At 41.6% G+C, this 21712-nt stretch overlaps 1 protein-coding gene across 1 annotated transcript in view; it reads left to right on the top strand.

Moving 5' to 3' along the window:
• CEP135 (centrosomal protein 135) overlaps positions 1–21088 on the top strand; it is a 104864-nt gene extending 83776 nt beyond the window's left edge. The window contains exons 22-26 of the mRNA XM_077279731.1: positions 6229–6438; positions 12495–12697; positions 15726–15830; positions 16683–16838; positions 21012–21088. Coding sequence (XP_077135846.1) covers positions 6229–6438; positions 12495–12697; positions 15726–15830; positions 16683–16838; positions 21012–21033 — 696 coding nt within the window. The 3' untranslated portion in view covers positions 21034–21088. The remainder of the gene's footprint in view (positions 1–6228; positions 6439–12494; positions 12698–15725; positions 15831–16682; positions 16839–21011) is intronic.
• Positions 21089–21712: the final 624 nt, after the last annotated feature.

Below are 21712 nucleotides of genomic sequence, written 5' to 3'. Positions count from 1 at the left end.
TTTCTCCTCATGTGAGTGGGAACTTCACTCGGAAGTCTTCCTTCACATCTGCCTTCACTGGAGTACTCCAGATGTAGGTCGGATGGCGTCCAAGCTGAACGCCTATGTACTCCAGTTCATGGTTTGGCTTCAAGATCCAAGTCCATCGCAGTGCATGCTCCGTTTCTTCCACGGTACCAATTTCCATAACTCCTCTTCCACTACGTCTTGAGATCTTTTTGGAAGCAGAAAAGGCCCCCAGTGATCCCGGGAGACCCGCACTGACCATGTCAGGTTTTCTCGCTTGCGGTACTAGTATTTCTCCGTCTTATTTCATCAAAACTGGAAATATGGACCGTCTCGCAGGGAGCCTTCACCTGTAGTTCTTCCCTACCGCGTACCGTTAGATCTGGGGGACCTTAATGGTCCTGGGGATCTTACAGTAGACTCCTTTTTCGATCCAGAAAGGCTTTACTATCAGGGAACGTCACTCCCCTTTTTTCTCTGCGTTCTTGTCATCCTAATGAGTCTTCAGAGCTTGCCACTCTGTTCCTTTCAGTCTTTTTTCCTTATTACCATCAATGCATCGTTGCCCTCAAGCCATCCCCTTCCCTCGTTGCCAAGGTGGTTTTGTATTCCCACTGTTGCAGGGGCATCGTCCTCTCATCTCTTTCGGCTCCAGTCCACACAACGGAATGGGTTCTCCATAATCTGGAAGAAGTGAGTGCTCCAAGTGGGTACGTATCGAGGACGGCGTCCTTCCGAAGGTTGGACACTTTGCTTGGGCTTCTCGATGGTAAGTAGGCTTCCCGACGGTCACAGGAAGGGTTTAGCCGTGTTCATCGGCCACGTTAGCCTGGTGGATTCTTTTCACCATCCAGGAGTCCTTCCGTGCTAGATGTCAGCCTATCTCCCTGTCTCAGGGCTCTAGGCACCAGGCGTCGGCAAGCACGACCGCAAGCTTGCGAATTCCTCCAGTCCGCATGCATTCTTGAAGCACTATAATTCACACACTTCCACAGATGTGAGTCTGGGCAGGCGGACTTTGCAGGCCGCCTTGGCGCACTTGTAAGTAGCGGTTACACGGCCTGATCTGATGTTGTCCCCACCCAGGGACTGCTTTGGGACGTCCCATGGTCTGTGTCCCCCAATGAGGCGAAGGAGAAATAGGGATTTTTGTGTACTCACCGTAAAATCCTTTTCTCCGAGCCATTCATTGGGGGACACAGCTCCCTCCCTATTATTAGTTGTATTTGTTTTTATCATTTGATATGTTATACTCTCATATATAATGTGACATGCTATACGCTTATATGTTGTTATTGATCTCCTACTGCTTTTGCACCGAACTGGTTAGCTGGGAGCCAGCAGAGGGGTGTATACTGCAGGGGAGGAGCTAACTTTCTTTGTAATACTTAGTGTCAGCCTCCTGGTGGCAGCAGCATACACCCATGGTCTGTGTCCCCCAATGAATGGCTCGGAGAAAAGGATTTTACGGTGAGTACACAAAAATCCCTATACGTGTGTACTAAACACTTCATGTTGCACAAAAGTAGCATTTTCATCATCTTTCCCATCTCTGTGCTGCACCAGTTGTGCATACCACCAGGGCTGGTATTGGGCAGAATTACCATGGAAAGAGCCACAGTTCCCACAATTCCTCGCCCAGATATTGTCTTTATGTACAACTTTTCTGCTGCCCAAAATTAGAAATAGAGTACCTCCAAAGTGGGACTATTTTAGTGGATCTAAACATGACATAGCTTTATTTTTAAAGTGGTTGTCCATGCTTTCTCTGTAATTTGTGTGTGCCTAGGCTGCAGAATGCAGACAGTTTGTAATATGCTCCCTGTCAGCATTCTGCATTGTTGCTTAAGATATCACACTTAGCCATGTGAGCAGCTCTCTCCTGATTCTAGAGGAGCTGGTCACATCCGTCTAGATTTTCCTACCTGGCAGATACTGCTCAGTAACGTCATAACAGACCCCTCGTCCCCAGTCTCTGCCAGACCCTCCCCTTGCTCCAGCCTCCCTGTAAGCCAGCAGTGGCCGGACTAAGCTGATCGGACTAACTAGTGCAATCAGCTGTTAGCAGGGACAGGCGGAGAAATTGAATGTGGAGCAAGGAGCTGAAAGTGCATTCCTGTACTGTTCAGTCTCAGCGAAGACTACAGATCCTGCCAGGACCTTAGTGTCACATAACAGTCTCATGAGACTGGAAGAAAGAAGTAAAGAAGCTGCTGTAGAATCTGCAAATCGCATGTAAGTGATCACGCAATGACCACTTGAATCAGCAAGTAGAGTGAAATCCTAACAGAGCGCATATTACACACCTTTAGGACTCAGCATGTCAATGTTAACTTCAGGGCTGGGGAGTCGGTAAGCCAAAACTCCTACTCCTCAATTCCCATTACTCCGACTCCCTCATACATGGCTCGTGTTTAAGATTAAGTGATAAATTTACTGTGGTAAAATGGTAACATCAGGCTTTTAATCATTATTTTGATACAATAATCAAGCCATTTAGATAGAACATTAAAATATATTTATTGGAAAACAACTTTAGAACAAAAAAACTTTTGCATATTTACAATTTATTATACACTATGCAGTAAGTGGGGGAAAAAACAGTCTTCAACAAAAACGTACTGAATAGCATTTGTGCAGTCTATGAATTTGTTCTGAGATATAGTATCGCCTCCATCAGATCCTCTTTCATAGATGACCTCAAATCTCCCCTGATTATTTTAAGGCTAGAGAACAACCTCTCTACACTAACTTGGGTTGGTGGCAAAGCAGTAACCACATGGGCAACATCTCTAACAATTTCAGGGTATAAAGGAATTGCCTCGTTCACAGTTTTGATGAACGATTGAACTCTTCTTCTTTGAGAGCAAGTGAAAAATGTTCCTGATATATGTTCAATCTGTTTTCTATGGGAGTGAAATCTTTTTCCCTGCAGCAACGCTTTGCCTGCTCCATGTCGTCCAAATACCTGTGAAAATCAAACTCCTCATCTGATGAGGATGAAGGAACGTCAGCAGCAGCACTGGCAGGACCCAAGTCCTCTTGCTCTTGGCCGTACTGTAGCCCACTCATCCTAACTGCTACCTCAATCAAAGCTTCTTTTCTTTTAGTAAGCTGTTGATCATCCAGCAATATATGATGACTCGGGTCCACATAAACCGCTGCCAGAAGAATTTTATTTTCTAATAGCAGTGTCTCTCCATTTCATTGAAGCAGCAATACCATCTGCGATTAAACCTCCTCTTTGGGACAGGCAGGACAACAAGTTCTTCCACTCCTTTATAAAAATGCCAAGAGTTAAATCCTCAGTTTGTAACTTTTTAGTCACTGTAAATGGGTGATGAAGCAATTTCTTCAATTCAGGCACCTGTGTCCATTGACCTTCACGTAGTGTTACCTGAGGGTTGGCCATATCTACAAGGAAGGTTTTCAGCTCAAGCAATCGCTTAATCATTAAGTAGGTTCTGCCCCACCGAGTGGCTTGATTCACAATTGCTCCTTTTCCAGCACGTCTCTTCAAGATGGAATCAATTTTAGGGGTTCTGGCAGCAATAGCCAATTTCCTCACTTTGTATAATCAGAGTTCCCGCATGTCCCTATTACAGACTACCTCTTAAGGCCAGCTGCAGCGTGCGCACAACACAGCACATATGATGAATAGGATAGAGGTGTGAAAAAACTTCAACAAGATCATCTAATTGTAAAGAATCATTTTGCTGTTCTTCATTAGTAATATCTGTTTGTTCCTTCATTATGGGAACAGGACTGGCCTTCCATCTCCAACATACTGAATGTGAAATGTTCTAGCTGCTGTTCACCTTCATTATTCTCATTCATCAGTTTAATTGTATTTATCATGTTTGAAGCATTATCAGTTACAATAGCAAGAACCTGTTCTTTTTTGAGTTCATAATCTTGCAGAACTTTTTCCATGAAGGTCTGGAGAAACTGGCTGTTGTGATGCACTTTAGTATCTTTTACTGCCAGTGTCTTAGTAACAATTTTTTTGTTGTCACAAACATATCGAGCGTTGATGGCAAAATAGTTCACTCTGTGACGTGTGCAGGCATCCATTTTAAGAAATACAAAGCGTCTCTTGAGTCTTTTTAAGATCTTCCTTTTGGTTAAGGGCTTCTTCAATCACTGATTTTCTAATGCTTTCTCCTTCCAGAGAAACAACAAGTTTGCGAGCCATTTCTCCATTAAGAGCTGTAAAAGCTGGTCGTGCAAATAATGATAATGGTACACAGTCCTTCACAACAAACTTGATGAGCTGTCTTTTAAACACATCTGCTGTCATTGTTACAGTAACTTTGTCACTTAGAAAATATCTTGTAACTAATGTTTGAGACGCTCTTTCCTCCTCGCTTGCCTGGTGGTAAGTGCTGGTCTCTGGTTTCTTGGTGCTGCTGTGATCTTTTTCAGTCGCAGCTTTGTAAACTTCTGGGTGGCAGTGTTGTAAATGTCTTTTTAGATTGGAAGCTCTTCAAGGAGCATTTTTACCACTGCCTGAGTATGCACTGATTTTGGCATCACAGCATTTGTTTTCATCTGGGTCACTTATATACTGACACACAAAATGTTTATTATCTTGAGTCAGTGTGAAATGCTCAAATACAGCTGACTTCATAAGATGCTCTTAGACATTTTGTAATTATGTAAATTCGCTCTCAAAATAATTTTGTCCTGTAAAAAAAATAAAGTATATTGTAATTCTTGCAAGAATAGGGAATCATGCACTGTATAATTTGGGATAGAAATAAAACAATATTTGCATAAATCAATAGGACAGATAAGTATAACGTTTGTAAAATGTGTTGTTAAATACCTTCTTTGCATAAATCAATAGGACAGATAAGTATAACGTTTGTCAAATGTGTTGTTAAATACCTTTACTCTGAACTTTCAATGTCAAGTCTTGTCTCAGCAGGGTACAGCTTACTAAATTCTTCACATCATATTTCTTCACAGTCTATGAAGAGGGGATGAGGGAGGGAGTATGTTTGTGATGAATCACATTCCAGAACACACACACTAACTATATATATATATATATATATATATATATATATATATATATATATATATATATATATATATATATATATATATATATATATATATATATATATATATATATATATATATATATATATATATATATATATATATATGTATATATATATGTATATGTCCTCATCGATCCTGTTACTGTATTTCCAAATTTGAGAAGTTGGATAACATTTTTTCCCCTTCTTTTTTATGTATATTGTAAATAAGAGCAGCTAATTTCTTCAAACATGAGCTAGCTAAGAGGAAAAACAAACTAAAACATCAAGCATACAGAGACAACATATACTGGACTTAATGATTTTTATTTTTTATTGAAAGTTTAGATATGCTTTAGGAAGTACTTGCCTTCCTTAATCCTGCTTTCCTGTTCACTCCAGAAATTCTGAGATGAATGTAGGCTATCCTTCCCTGTGTGTTTATTTTTTCCCCTTATCTGTAGACGGGGAGCTTCACTACTTATGAACATAAACTGCAGCACAGATTCATCTCCACTAAAAGGCTAGACCTTAGTTCAGGAATAGGACAGACATTTATAGGACATTTCATAACTTTTCCAAATTCTTATGAAAAAATATTCCCCACAAACTGCATTGAACTACTGTACCCAATGTATTATATATTTTAGGAGTCTGAGTCTGTGCATTTCATACTGACTCCACGACTCTGACTCCACAGCCCTGGTTAACTTGTAGAATTGAAAACACAGGGGGAGACCTTTCAGTCTAGGGGAGCAAAGCACAGAGGAGCCGCAGGGGATGGACTCTTGAGCTAGTCATCACAGTCGCCGGATGGATACTAAATGTATTTTTTGATAGAGATGCGGCAGCATCAGAATAACACACACTCAACTGCAATAATAGAGGCAATAGCTGATTCATGCAGGGAGTGTCAAAAGGTAGAAACAAAACCCTTAGGCCCCTCGCTCTGTGTCATTTTGTCCTTTGTCTTATTATGTTGGTATGACTTTTCATGCACTGTAAGGAATAATGCAGTCTCCTGCGTTGTTCTGTATACAGGCATCTGGCTTAAGGGAGCCGGTGGGCGATGGATGCCACTGTGTGCCCACCGCTCTGTACCTCCAACACACAATAATACATGTATTTAATAAGTTGTCAGTTCTATAGTTACCTATGAATTTCTCTCTTGCAGCACATGAATGCTCATCAGGCTTATGAAACTCAAATATCTTCCATGGCCAAAGCCATGGCCAAATATGAGGAGCAACTGCGGCATGAGCTGGATGAGAAGGCTTTGGTTCTGTCTGACTTGGCATCAGTGAGGGAACTGTGTGTGAAGCTGGACTCCAGCAAAGAGCAGTTCTCTAGGCAACTAACAGCACGAAACATGGAGTATGAACGAGTAAGTACCAATTTTGTTCAGCCATGATTGCCTGCAAGCTCCCAAAAGATTACCTGTGGAGACACTTTAACATGTTTACCTCACAATGGTTAGCTTTTCAGAAATGGCGCCTCTCTTGGCCGTGGGTTTTGTTTACTTTGGTATACAGCCCATAAACAAGAAGATCACTTAAAAAAAAAATATAATTACACTTTCTAACAACCCCTTACTTTTCCAGCCTTATCTATTTTAATGTGATTGTTTGTAACTCTTTGAGTATTTTCATGGGGACTGTGATAGGGAGGTTGCGGAATACGTACAATATTAGGGGGATTATGAACATTTTTTACGGACGCTATTCTTCCTAACCAGGACATGTCATGTTGTCTCATGCGCAGCATGTTGCCCTTGATCTTCAGTCTGAGGGCTTCATAATTTAGTGATAGCATTCTATCTACTAAGGGATTCCAAGATAGCTTATGTTTTCATTATCCCACCTAAAGGGGTACTTAGCTGTAAGATTTACCGGATGTGAGACGGAGGGTGTTAGATTCAGAATTTGGCATTTAGGGACATTCAATTTATAATATGACACTTGGGTAAAGGAGTCTATCACTTCCATTACTCTATTGAGCGACTCTTCTGGATTGGTAAGGGACAAAATAATGTCATCAGCAAATAACCCGATTTTGTGCTCTACATTACCAATTTTTATACCGGCTGTCCCAGGGTGTGATCTGATTTTTTTCAGCTAAGGGAGAGAGTGGGCACCCCTGCCTCATTCCATTATTGGTATCAAATGTATCTGACATCAGTCCAGAAATGAGAACTGACGCTGACGGATTAGAATATAGACAAACCCAAATCTGGATCACACTTCAAATAAGAACCCCCAATGCACCCGATCGAACGCCTTTTCAGCATCTTAAGAAAGGAGCATAAAGGGGGTCCGTCTCCCTCCGGCTACATGGATGATATCAATCATCCTCCTCGTACCATCCAGGGTCTGTCTAGAATGAACATATCCCACTTGGTCTTTATGCACTAAGGCTGGGATTATTTCTGAGATCCTATTAGCTAGGATTTTGGTGTAAATGTTAAGGTCCGTGGTCAACAATGAAATTGATGGTTTGATTAGGAATTTGTCCTGGTATGGGTATAATTATTGCCTGAATCATCTCTTTTGGAATTATCCTGGTTTGCATAAAATTTTGGAAAATTGCTGTCATATGAGGGGTTTGTATATCTTGGAATATTTTGAAGTATTCGCTCGTTAAACAGTCAGGGACTTGTTGTTTTTCATTCCTCTAATTGTTTGCTATATTTCTGTTTGGGATATTGGTTGATTCAACATGTGTAATGAGTCTTCCAGTATTTTAGAAAGTTTTACACTCTCTAAGAACTGATTTATTAGTTGGGGGGTGGGTTGTGGTATTGCAGTGTTTTCCTGTAGGTTGTAGAGGGATGCGTAGTAGTATGAGAAGGTGTTAGCAATTTCCTTAGGGTTCTATATTACATTCTTTTGGTCGTCCTGTATGTAGGATATTTTTTGGTTGTTTATTTTGGATTTGATTTTGTTGGCTAATATTTTGCCCGCTTTGTTTCCCTGCCAATAATATTTGGCTTTACTTCTCCGTAGATTGTGCTCATGCTTGTGTTGAAGCAGTTGGTATAGTTCATACTAGTGATGAGCGAATAGCATTGTTGCTCGGGTGATCTCCGAGTATTTTAGTGCTTGGAGATTGTTTTTGTCGCCTCAGCTGCATGATTTACGGCTGCTGGACAGGCTGAATACAAGTGGGGGTTCCCTAACAAACAGGCATTCTGCACATGTATTTAGCTTGTCTAGCAGCCGTAAATCATGCAGCTGTGTCAACAAAAACTAAATCTCCAAGCAGTCACAAATACTCGGAGACCACCCGAGCGTGCTCGGGGAGACCTAAGCAATGAGTACACACGCTCATCACTAGTTCATACCTTAGTTTCTGTAATTTTTGGGGAATTAAGTTTGTGGGGCTATGTTTGTTGTTTCTTCTAGTGCGGCTATGTTTTGATTAATTTCCTCTATTTGGTGTAGTTATTTTTTTTTCTTTGACGCTATTTGGAGCAGTTTACCCCGGGTGTAGGCCTTTTGGGCACAGCATACTGTAGATGTGGACACATCAGGTGTGTTATTAATTGTGAAATATTCTGTTAGCACGTCCTGTAATGTTTTTGAGGAAATCTCTAATGTACAATGACTGAGGCTAAACGATTGTTAATATGACTTTATTTAAATCTACGGTAATAAAAAGTTTATGGTTAAAAAAAACCAAAAACCCTTTTCTCCTATAGCACAGTGCTGTAGTTGTGGATGCAATACTTATACAGGCAACCAGCCAAAATTATTCATATGTAGAAAAGAAATAGCACTCCAATGAACATAAGTAAAAAGCTGGACCTTATACACCAAGATACATGCCACGTTTCAGCTCCTCATGCTTAAGAAAGGAGTCAAAGAAGGAGTTGAAACGTTGCATGTATCGTGGTGAATATGAAAGTCCCACCATATAGACACAGTTATATGAAAAAGTTTGGGCACCCCTATTAATCTTAAGCTTAATGTTTTATAAAAATAGTTTTTTTTGCAACAGCTATTTCAGTTTCATATATCTAATAACTGTTGGACACAGTAATGGTTCTGCCTTGAAATGAGGTTTATTGTACTAACAGAAAATGTGCAATCTGCATTCAAACAAAATTGGACAGGTGCATAAGTATGGGCACCTCACCAGAAAAGTGACATTAATATTTAGTAGATCCTCCTTTTGCAAAAATAACAGCCTCTAGTCGCTTCCTGTAGCTTTTAATGAGATCCTGGATGAAGGTATTTTTGACCATTCCTCTTTACAAAACAATTCCAGTTCAGTTAAGTTTGGTGGTCACCAAGCATGGACAGCCCTCTTCAAATGATCCCACAGATGTTCAATGATATTCAGGTCTGGCGACTGGGATGGCCATTCCAGAACAGTGTAATTGTTCCTCTGCATGAATGCCTGAGTAGATTTGGAGCGGTGTTTTGGATCATTGTCTTGCTGAAAGATCCATCCCCTGCGTAACTTCAACTTTGTCACTGATTCATGAACATTATTGTCAAGAATCTGCTGATACTGAGAGGAATCCATGCGTCCCTCAACTTTAACAAGATTCCCGGTGCCGGCATTGGCCACACAGCCCTAAAGCATGATGGAACCTCCACCAAATTTTACTGTGGGTAGCAAGTGTTTTTCTTGGAATGCTGTGTTTTTTTGCCACCATGCATAACGCCTTTTTGTATGACCAAACAACTCAATCTTGGTTTCATCAGTCCACAGGACCTTCTTCCAAAAAGAAATTTGCTTCTCCAAATGTGCTTTTGCATACTTCAGCCGACTCTGTTTGTGGCGTGCTTGCAGAAACGGCTTCTTTCGTATCACTCTCCCATACAGCTTCTCCTTGTGCAAAGTGCGTTGTATAGTTGACCGATGCACAGTGACACCATCTGCAGCAAGTTGATGCTGCAGCTCTCTGGAGGTGGTCTGAGGATTGTCCTTGACTGATCTCACCATTCTTCTTCTCTGCCTTTCTGATGTTTTTCTTGGCTTGCCACTTCTGGCCTTAACAAGAACTGTACCTGTGTTCTTCCATTTCCTTACTATGTTCCTCACAGTGGAAATTGACAGGTTAAATCTCTGAGACAGCTTTTTGTATCCTTCCCCTGAACAACTATGTTGAATAATCTTTGTTTTCAGATCATTTGACAGTTGTTTTGAGGAGCCCATGATGCCACTCTTCAGAGGAGATTCAAACAGGAGAACAACTTGCAAGTGGCCACTTTAAGTAGCTTTTCTCATGATTGCATACACCTGGCTATGAAGTTCAAAGCTCAATGAGGTTACAAAACAAAAAAAGTGCTTTAGTAAGTCAGTAAAAAGTAGGTAGGAGTATTTAAAACAAGAAATTGATAAGGGTGCCCATACTTATGCACCTGTCACATTTTGTTTGAATGCAGATTGCACATTTTCTGTTAGTACAATAAACCTCATTTCAAGGCAGAAACAATACTGTGTTCAACAGTTATTAGATATATGAAACTGAAATGGCTGTTGCAAAAAAAAACAACAATTTTTATAAAACATTAAGCGGGGGTGCCCAAACTTTTTCATATAACTGTATATTATAAACTAGCTGTTTCTAGCCAGCTAACGCTCAGCATGCTCGTTGCTATCTAATTAAGGCTGCTAGTGATTAAACTTAAGTAAATAATGACAACATTCAATAGCGCTTACGCAGGTGGTTAATTAACTTAAAATGAAGTTAATAACAATAATAATAATTAAAAATCAGAACAATACTAATACATTTTATTCACAGTGTAAAATCAAAAGCAAACTGGATTCGTGTGGTAATGTGTGGGGACGCAGCCTCATTTGGGGATGGAGCCTCGTGTGGTAATGTGGAGGGACAGAGCCTCGTATGGTAATGTGTGGGGACGGAGCCTTGTGTGGTATTGTGTGGGGATGGAGCCTCGCGTGGTAATGTGGAGGGGCGGGATTATGTGTGGTAATATGCTGGTGGGGGCGGGATTGTGTGTGGTAATGTGGTGGGGGGCGAGATTGTGTGTGGTAATGTGGTGGGGGCGGGATTGTGTGGTAATGTGGTGGGGGCGGGATTGTGTGTGGTAAGGGGGTGGGAGTGGGATTATGTGTAATAATGGGGCGGGATTATGTGTGGTGATGTGGTGGGGGGCGGAGCTACTGTGCAGGGGGCGGGATTAGCGAGTAATCACGATGCCTCTTATATATATAGATACACAGACACGCTCCTCAACATTTAAATTGTAACACCAAGAAATGTGCTCGATGGGAGACAAGTCCAGACACACCACAGATCATGGTAGCACATTTAGGCCATGCATGCTGCTCGCAGTAGCATGAGCAACATGTGGCCTGGCCGCACCAGTTGTTCCACCACAAAATTAATAAAGACCTTAGTCCCAGGAGTAGAATTGTTGTTACCCTCTAATCGTGTCCGCACCAATATCCAGCTATAATTGTGTCCAAGACAAAAGCGGGACTCTTGGATGAAGAGCATAGCCCTCCATTGCCATCTTGATTTGCACCATGATAACTTTTTAGAGCGGTTGTGTGAGGTCAATGAAGAGGCCTACACTAGGAAACATCACACAGGTCCGACTGCAAGGATAATGTTGTGGGGTGGCATTATGTACAGTAGCTGGACCACTCTAGATTTCATTCTATATTGATTTGGTCGTGGAACAAGTATTACAGTAATTTCTCCAAAGTGTCCCAGGAGCCATTTTTCAACACAACAGTGCCAAGCCGTGCTATTGTGAGAAACCTGCATGGACTAGACAAGCTACTATGGACTGCAGCATCTCTAGTCTGGTCTGCCATCTGGGCACATCTGGGTCATTATTGGTCAGCAAATGTGCAAAATGAGCTGCCAGCAGAGGATCTTGATTACTCAGACAACCATTAATAACCTCATTGATAACATGCTAAGTGGGGATTCTTGCATGTGGTGCTCGCACTCAATGCTGAATAAATCGAGATGTTTTGAAAATGTTTCCATTATTTTAATAATTTGCATATCATTAATATTGTGCAAAATATATATATATATATATATATATATACAGACTATGCACATTAATAAAATTCAATCGGGTGATGTATAATTATCGGTAAACTGGGTATTTGCCCTCAATACCCTTCTGTTTTCATCAGGGTCTCTCTGTGCTACATAGCAGCAGGGTTTCACTGGGCCTTCTCTGGAGATGGACTTGAGTAGTCGACACTTGATTACTGATGCTGTGATAACATTAGTAATTCATTCTTAATTACAGTAACGTCTCCTTTATGACTCCTGCTTACCTTACATTCTTAAGTCTTTTTTTTTTCCAGAAATTATGTAATAACAGTGTACACAGGCACCTCTGTTGTATGTGGCCATAGTGGTTTCCATACCCTCAGTAAGGAAATTTACAGAGATTTGGACTTTCTCATCAAAGCATGTTATTGTGTATTCTTCTCAAGGTCCTAGATGAACTGGAAGATATGAAGTCTGAAGCTGAACTCTTAAAGAAACAGTTAGCAAGTGAAAGACTCACAATTAAGAATCTGGAGACTTTGCTAGCCACCAACCGAGAGAAGGAGTTCCAGAGTCATCTAAGTTCACATGAGAAGGAATCGGAGATTCAGCTGCTGAAAGATAAGCTGACCCTAGCAGAGAGTAAACTGTGAGTATCCTTTCTTCCTGAGATTCCTATAAAACTCTTACTCTTCAATTATCCCCACCATTTGATCACTTTTTAATATGATTATTTAATGAGTATGAGTATAATGACTATAAGATGCACCTAGGGTTTAGAGGAGGAAAATAGGGGAAAAAAAATTTGGTAAATATTTAATAACATGTCTGCTGACACTGTTATGGGGGACATCTGCTGCTGGAGGGCCACAGGTTGTACAACACTCTTGTATGGGGACATCAGTTTTGCACAACCTGTGTGGCTCTGCAGCCGTTGCCAAGCTACAGCTTCCATCATCCCAACCTGTCCAAGCATGATGGGAGTGCTGTTTTGCAACAGCTGCAGGGCCACATGGACGGGCCACATTTTGCGCTAGCTCCACCCTTACCGTGAGCGGCGCTTATGCACATTCATATAACAGCAATCTAGAGAAAAATGGTGTCGAGGGCAGCGTATGCTCCGATTAACCTTCAGCAGCCTCCAGCAAAATGGCAGCTGCACATACACAGATTGGGACCTCGGCTGAATGACGAGCCGAGATGTAGATTTCTGCACGCGGCACCATTTTGCTGGAGACCGCCGCCGGCTTCTTGCAGCAGCGATCCTGCCTCCTGTGACTCCGCAGTGAGCCAGATAAGCTACATTCGGACTATAAGATGCACCCCCATTTTCTGCCCAAATTTGGGGTGGTGGGGTGGATGAGTGCCTCTCAAAATATGATCAATGCAGAATAACAGATCAGTTCTGTTGTTTTGACTAAAGGAGCACTGCCACAGCATTAAAGCCACTGTCACATTGATTACATCGGTAAGGCTAGGTTCACATTGCGTTATGGCTGTACGTTAAATGGACTACGTTACACCGCGGCATAACGCGGTGTAACGTAGTCCGTTAACGCCGTCATTGAAAGCAATGTCGGACGCATCGCTAGCGCACTCCCACAATAGGCGTGCGCTAGGCGTTGTGCCGTCATTGAGTGACGGACCCGAGACGCGGGCTGCAGTGTTTCCGGGTCCGTCACTGCTAGCGCAGATGGAGCTAGCAGATGCTCCATCTGCGCTAGCGCTGTGCCAAAGTCGGCACTTGCGTTAGCGCAGTCCGTTAGCGTACGCGCTGAACGGACTGCACTAACGCAATGTGAACCTAGCCTAAGGCTATGTGCACACGTAGCAGATTTTTCACGTTTTTTTCGCTATAAAAACGCTATAAAACCGCAAAAAAAAGCTCACATTAAGCATCCTATTTAATAGAATGCAATCCGCATTTTTTTGTGCACATGCTGCATTTTTTTCCTGAGCGGAATCGCATTCCAGAAAAAAATGCAGCATGTTCATTAAATTTGCGGAATCGCGGGGATTCCGCACACCTAGGAATGCATTGATCTGCTTGCTTCCCGCATGGGGCTATGCCTACTATGTAAGAAGATCATGTGCGGTTGGCACCCAGGGTGGAGGAGAGGAGACTCTCCTCCACGGACTGGGCACCATATAATTAATAATAATAATTAATAATTTAAAAAAAATAATAATTAAAATAAAAAATCGTGATATACTCACCCTCTGATGGCCCCGGAGCCTTCCCGCCTCTCAACGGTGCATGTGGCCGCTTCCGTTCCAGTAGATGGTGTGTGTGAAGGACCTGCGATGACGTCGCGGTCACGTGACCGTGACGTCATCGAAGGTCCTGCACACACACCATCTATAGGAACGGAAGCCGCTGAGGAGATAGGCTGTTTGCGGAAGGTGAGTATAACCATTTTTTTAATTATTTTTAACATTCTATCTTTTACTATTGATGCTGCATAGGCAGCATCAATAGTAAAAACTTGGTCACACTTGTCAAACTCTATGTGTGACCAACCTGTCAATCAGTTTTCCAAGCGATGCTACAGATCGCTTGCAAAACGCTAGTTTTCTGCGGGAATATGCATGCCAATTCCGCATGCGTTATACCCGCGGCAGGAGCTGCAGAATTGCCGCGGCAATTCTGCAACGTGTGCACTTAGCCTAAATGTGGTTTTCATGCTTTGGGCAGCGTTCCTTTAGTTAAATCCACAATATGTCACAGGAGATATCTTTCATTCTGACTACAAATATTGGCCTGGAGAGTTCCCACAACTGCACACACTTTCTCCCACAGAGGTAGTCTCTATCTTTTGGGAAATAGTATTTTCACTTTTTTTTTTTTTTTTTATAAGATTCGTTTGGGGCCAACTATGGGTTATTCTTAATCTCATTCTGCAGCCATCATTGAGCTGTTACATAAACAGCCTTAAAACTAAACGGTGCAAAGTTTTTCATGGAACCCAATTGCAAAAATTATTTCTAACCCCATATTAATGCATTTAAGTAAAACCCTGAAGGTGTCCATATCCATAAAGAACAACACTTTATGCAAAGTTTTCTTTATCCACACAAAAGAACCAGATGAACCTGAATTATGGTTTCACCCCTAGTGGATCTTAGATTGGTGTGATTGCATGAAGGAGGGCCAATAAAATGTTCATGCAGCGATGAGCAATGTTGTGATATGTGTCACTTATGATTACTTTTCTTATGCCTGCTCTTTATTGTTCCCATTTCAAGAAATCTCTCTCCAAGTCTGCTGACATTTAGAAAACCACATCTGCTGTTGTCTAGTTCATGACAAAAATCGTGATCATAGCTGCACTTGAAAGCAGGTCGTCTGGCTCCTAATGTCCGCTAGTAAATCCAATCTGCGACTCATGGATATTGAGGGTCCTGAAATATAAGGCTTATTGGGTTTTTTATGCATAGAGTTTAGGATTTTTTTTGTCTGCTGGCAGAGGAGCAGAATTTGCTAAAAGTGTAGGGTTTAATATGTGTCTTAACCCCATAAATCTTATGTTTTCTATACAGTAATCAATCTAAAAGTATTCGTACCCATGTAAATATAAAATAATAAGTGAATATATTTGTATAGTTGCTGGTTTACAGTAGATTTCACCTATGGTATTCTGATAGGAGATCTCTGTCTAATTCTTGTACATTTACAGCAACAGTCACTCTCGGGAAGCCACCATGCTCCGTAACAAGCTTACACAGCTGCAGTCTGACTACGATATAGCAAAAAGGCAGCTTACTACAGAGCGATTTGAAAGGTAAGAATACAGTTTAAAGGGAATCTGTCAGAAGCATCAACCCCTCCCCCAAGCAGAGTATATGGGCATGTAGGTCATAGGAAGCTAAATAAAATGGTACCTTGATTTCTGTGAGCCGATGTCTTATTCCAGAGAAATCCACATAGATCTGCATGAGACTCTGCCTCCTGAGCTGAAAGGGTGCATTACCAGTGTGAGACATGTAATGACTGACAGTCTGTCTGCTGATCTACATGTCTCACACTGGTAACTCCTCCTTTCATGTAAAATAAGCCCTGCTGGAGGCAGATTCTTAGGGAGAGCTATGTCCGGCCCATAGATCTTAACAGCTCAGTTACGTATTAAGAAAAATGTGCATTTCTTTGGAATAAGACATCAGATTGCAGATATTTGAGTAGCATTTTCTTCAGCTTCCTATGACCTGCATGGCTATATAGACTTAGGAGGGTTGATCCTACTGACAGATTCCCTTTAACATATATGAATTGAAAGAAGACACCATAAACCCCACCAGAAATTCCCTAAGCTAAACACAGTTCATTGAAGGAGTCAAACATGAATTATTGTTTTTAGGCTATTGTATATTGGACTTTAATTAGATGCTAATCGAAAACTTAATGCCATAAGAATGCCCCACTCCTCAGCACACAAGTGTATAATCATATTACAAAACACTGCCTTGTTCATCAGATACATATATTACACTCTTTTCAGCACAGGAAAAGTCAATCTGTCACACAGAGCCTCACTCAGAGCTAGGCGATCCTAGACACGGTCATGTGTGTCCTTACACCATCATCAAATAAGAGTAGGGGGCTCTAATATGTCTACGTGCATATTGTATTAAACCAGGGAGCGTGCAGTTCAGGAGTTACGTCGTCACGGTCTGTCTACATCATCCATGCGTACCTCGTCACCGCTTACGTCCACTATGAAGTCACCTGCAGTATCTCCAGAGCGCTCCATATTAAGATCGGTGGAGCGAGGATCTGATAAATCAGCAGAAAAGTAGGTTTGTTTCTTGTCAGTCACATCTTTTCTATAGGTATTTGCAGCAGGATGGGCGAAAGGTTTTGATATTTGTTTTTGCTTTGTTTTTTCTCCATTTGTGTGTCCTGTTTAAACCCCTTAACGACCACTGATACGCCTATTAACGGCAGTAGTTAAGGGTACTTAAACCACAGCGCCATTAATTAATGGCGCTGTGGAAAAAGTGTATAGCGCCCCCCAGAGTCGGATTTTCTCCGGGGTCTCTGCTGCCGGGGGTAGAAGAGATCCCAGAGAACATGATTTGGGTCGGTTTTTACTGACCCCCGGGTTGTGATTACTGTTATGAACCGTAAATGTATTTATTTCCATTTTCCCATTAGGTTAACAGTTGGGCTAAAGTGAGTTGGGCTAGGGTTAGGGTTGGGTTAGGGTTGGGGCTAAAATTAGGGTTAGAGTTGGTATTAGGGTTAGGCTTGGGTTTAGGGTTGGGATTATGGTTAGGGTTTGGATTAGGGTTAGGTTTGGGGTTATGGTTAGGGTTGGGATTAGGGTTAGGGGTGCGTTGGGATTAGGTTTGGAATTAGGGCTAGGGTTGGAGTTAGGGTTGGGGTTAGGGTTGAGATTTTGGTTTGGATTAGGGTTGGGATTAGGGTTAGGTTTGTGGTTAGGGTTATGGTTGGGGTTGGGATTAAGGTTAGGGGCATGTTGGGTTTAGGGTTGGAGTTAGAATTGGGGGGTTTCCACTGTTTAGGTACATAAGGGGGTCTCCAAACACGACATGGCGACACCATTAATTCCAGCCAAATTTGCGTCAAATGGTACTCCCTCCCTTCTGAGCTCTGCCATGCGCCCAAACAGTGGTTTACACCCACATATGGGGCATTAGCGTACTCAGGACAAATTGGACAACAACTTTTGGGGTCCAATTTCTCCTGTTACCCTTGGGAAAATAAAAAATTGAGGGGTAAAAAATAATTTTTGTGAAAAAAAAAAATAATAATTTTTATTTTCACGGCTCTGCGTTATAAACTTTAGTGAAACACTTGGGAGTTTAAAGTTCACACAACACATCTAGATAAGTTCTTGGCAGGTCTAGTTTCTAAAATAGGGTCACTTGTGGGGGGTTTCTACTGTTTAGGCACATCAGGGGCTCGGCAAACGCAACATCACGCCTGCAGACCATTCTATCAAACTCTGCATTCCAAAATGGCGCTCCTTCCCTTCCAAGCTCTGCCGTGCACCCAAAAAGTGGTTCCCCCCCCCCACATATGGAGTATCAGCGTACTCAGAACAAATTGCACAACAACTTTAGTGGTCCAATTTCTCCTTTTACCTTTGTAAAAGTAAAAATTTGGGGGAGAAATATCATTTTTGTGGAAAAAATAAGATTTTTTATTTTCACGGCTCTATGTTATAAATTTCTGTGAAGCGCTTGGGGGTTCAAAGTGCTCACCACACACCTAGATAAGTTCCTTAAGGGGTCTAGTTTCCAAAATGGCGTCTGATCTCAATTCCAGCCAATTCTGCATTGAAAAAGTCAAACTGCGCTCCTTCTCTTCCAAGCTCTGCCATGCACCCAAACAGTGGTTTGTCCCACATATGGGGTATCAGCGTATTCAGGAGAAATAGCACAACACATCTTGTGGTTCATTTTCTCTTTTTACACTTGTGAAAATAAAAAAAAAATTGGTTCTGAAGTAAAATGTTTGTAAAAAAAAAAAAAAAAAAAAAAGTTAAATGTTAATTTTTTCCTTCCACATTGCTTCAGTTCCTGTGAAGCACGTAAACGGTTAATAAACTTCTTGAATGTGTTTTTGAGCACCTTGAGGGGTGCAGTTTTTAGAATGGTGTCACTTTTGGGCATTTTCTGTCATGTACACCCCTCAAACTGACTTTAAATGTGAGGTGGTCCCAAAAAAAATGGTTTTGTAAATTTTGTTGTAAAAATTAGAAATCGCTGGTCAAATTTTAACCCTTATAACCTCCTAACAAAAAAAAAAATTTGTTTCCAAAATTGTGCTGATGTAAAGTAGACATGTGGGAAATGTTGTTTATTTATTGTGTCGCGTATCTCTAGGATTTAAGGGCAAAAAAATTAAAAGTTTGAAAATTGCAAAATGTTAATTTTTTTTGCCATATTTCCATTTTTTTTAATAAATAAGCGCTAGTAACATCGAAGAAATATTACCACTAACATGAAGTACAATATGTCACGAAAAAACAGTCTCAGAATCAGCGGGATCTGTTAAAGCGTTCCAGAGTTATAGCCTGGTCATTAATCTGCAAATTGGCTCCGTCACTAAGGGGTTAAACAAAGCTGCTTTCTTTTTTGTCTCCTAGTATTTGTCTTTGACAAAAATGTATTGATGTAGTCATGTACGGATTAGACGCGTTCTTGATGCGTTTCCGCCATGTGTGTTTATTACCTGTGGATTTTCCACATCTAATACAAGTCTATGGGGAAAATCTGCACATAAAACTCGGCGTACCCACATCTTTAAATCCCATCCGCTTTGCTGGAAGTGTAAGATGCTATGTTTTTGACAGCAAAAATACGAAGCGTCAAAAACTCATCATGGGCACACAGCCTCATAATTTGTGGACACCGTTTGCAGAGCCCCCATTGTGACCACATTTTGGAAACTACATATACATCTACAAGTGTAGTGACTATTTCAACCCCACCGGCGTTTTCCAGAAATTAGTGTGCAGTGGATCTTGCCCAGCTTGTAATTATGGAGACTGCACCCAATAAATTAAGTAGGTTGTCCAGGACTCGACGATTGATAACTGAACTCAATATGAGATCAGTTGGGGTCCATCACCCCCCACAGATTAGCTGGAAACTGCTCCGGCAACGTCCCGTGTTCTGAGCGCTATAGCTTTATTTTTACTCCGAACGAGCCGTGACTGGACTTGTGGTGCTGGATGACTTAAACTTTTCATTGTTGCTAACCTTGACTACATTTATGACATACATAGAATTTTTCTTTTTATTCGCTTTTCCTTTTATCGATTCATTGGGGACACAGGAAACCATGGGTGTATGCTGCTGACACTAGGCAAAAAAGAGTTAGCTCCTCCTCAGCAGGGAACACCCTCCGACCGGCACAAAGCTCGTCAGTTTTAGCTTAGTGTCAGTGGGAGGCAGAACTGGATCTGAATCCAGATCCGTTTTTCTTTCCTTGGGTCACCTTATTTTGTGTTGTTAATCTGTTTGCTTTGTTTTTCGGGTTCTTCTCTTCAGGATAACAGGGTGTTTTCCCAAATAAGTTACCGAGCGAACAGTGTGGTGCCTTCCACATCGTACCCGCTTTGGTCTGCAAGACGGGACCTTATCCCCTGACACTTTGTCTAGTGGCAGTCAGTGCTTGCTTTTTCCCAACCCCAACCCTCTCCTCCGGTGTCAGAAGGGAGACAGTGGTCACTCCTCAGTGACCTTCCTCTCCTCAGGGTCGACACTGTCCTCTGCAACATCTGGGACCATGACGGTGCAGGAAGGAGGACGCTTTTTTTTTTTCTTTTTTTTTCCAGTGACCCCCTCCTCACCTGATGGCTCCTGATGCTGTCCTCTGGATTGAGAAGAGGCGGTCGGGACTGGATTTTGAGTCCGGGATTTAGGTGTGTGAATGGTTGTTCCCATAATCCAGCCCGGGGTTATAGGCCAACAAACAGCAGCTGGGTTTGCTCAGCAGGATGGCGTGTGGGCTGGAGCTGGACAGAGGGGTTGTTGTTTGGTGAACACGTTTAAACTGCTTGATCTACTACTGCCTAGAATACTGATATTGCTCAGGCTGCTGCATTTATTTGTTTTCATTGTGCCTGATTTTTTGTTTTTCCTCTCTGTTGTAGAGATATTGGGAAACAAACTATTTGGCACCTAATGAGTTAATATTAGTTAAGTCCAAGTGGGTGTGTTCACTGGGGACATCTGTCTTCTCCGTTTATTAGTTGCTATCTAATAACGCCCACTTGGACTTAAGAAAAGTTAACTCGTTAGGTGATAGAGAGGAGGAACTAAAAAGTAATAATAAAAAAAAAAACATTCCCACCATGCGCCCATTATTACATTGTGCCCAGTTCAACATGAATAAATTTGATGAAAGGTCCTAAAATTAAAATTGCTAAGTCTCATCCTACTATCAGATGAATCTCTGTCATTCATAAGATTTTTTTCTTTTCCCCACTTAGGAGTGTAAGTTTCAAAGACTGATGGTTCTGGAGCGACGGCGATACAAGATAAACGCTGTGAATGTTTCTGTATCTTTCATCCGTCTTGGCGCACGTTCATTTTGTGTTGTTATTTCTTGCTGCATTTGCACAGGGTAAACCTCATAAAAATGGTTAGTAATGCTCCCTCTTGTATTACTATACATATTTTGAGTATAATTATGAAGGTAAGTTTAATCCATGAAGTGTAAGATGCCACATTAATTATCGTCCACAAGAAGGACATTACGGAGCCTGGATCCAGGAGTTATTGAATAATAAAACTAATATGTAAGTTTTATGGTGGGACCCCCCGATCTAGCAGTGGTGAAGCCTATCTTTACACATCAGTGGTGACTAAGTGCTCTTTGAGCTGTTTAAGAATAAATCTCAGGTATTTTGCACTATGAATTCAAAAGAATGTGTTGTAGTGCAGTATTAGTAATAGATGGTTTATCTCTACATGTAACTAGTATTCATTCAATCTTGACACCAGGTTTATGCAGCCTAATCTGAGAGCAGCATGATGTAGAGTCAGAGACCCTGATTCCAGTGATGTCATTTACCGGGCTGCTTGTTGTTGTTTCAATAAATCAGTGTTTTATCAGGAAGAGATTATCAGTAGGGAACAAGTTGTCTTGTGCCATGTAGTCCTCTTGCTCTGTATAACCCTGTCCTCACCA

Source organism: Ranitomeya variabilis, chromosome 1, assembly GCF_051348905.1.
Source record: "Ranitomeya variabilis isolate aRanVar5 chromosome 1, aRanVar5.hap1, whole genome shotgun sequence".
NCBI lineage: Eukaryota > Metazoa > Chordata > Amphibia > Anura > Dendrobatidae > Ranitomeya > Ranitomeya variabilis.
This window is presented reverse-complemented; position numbering and strand designations above follow the sequence as displayed.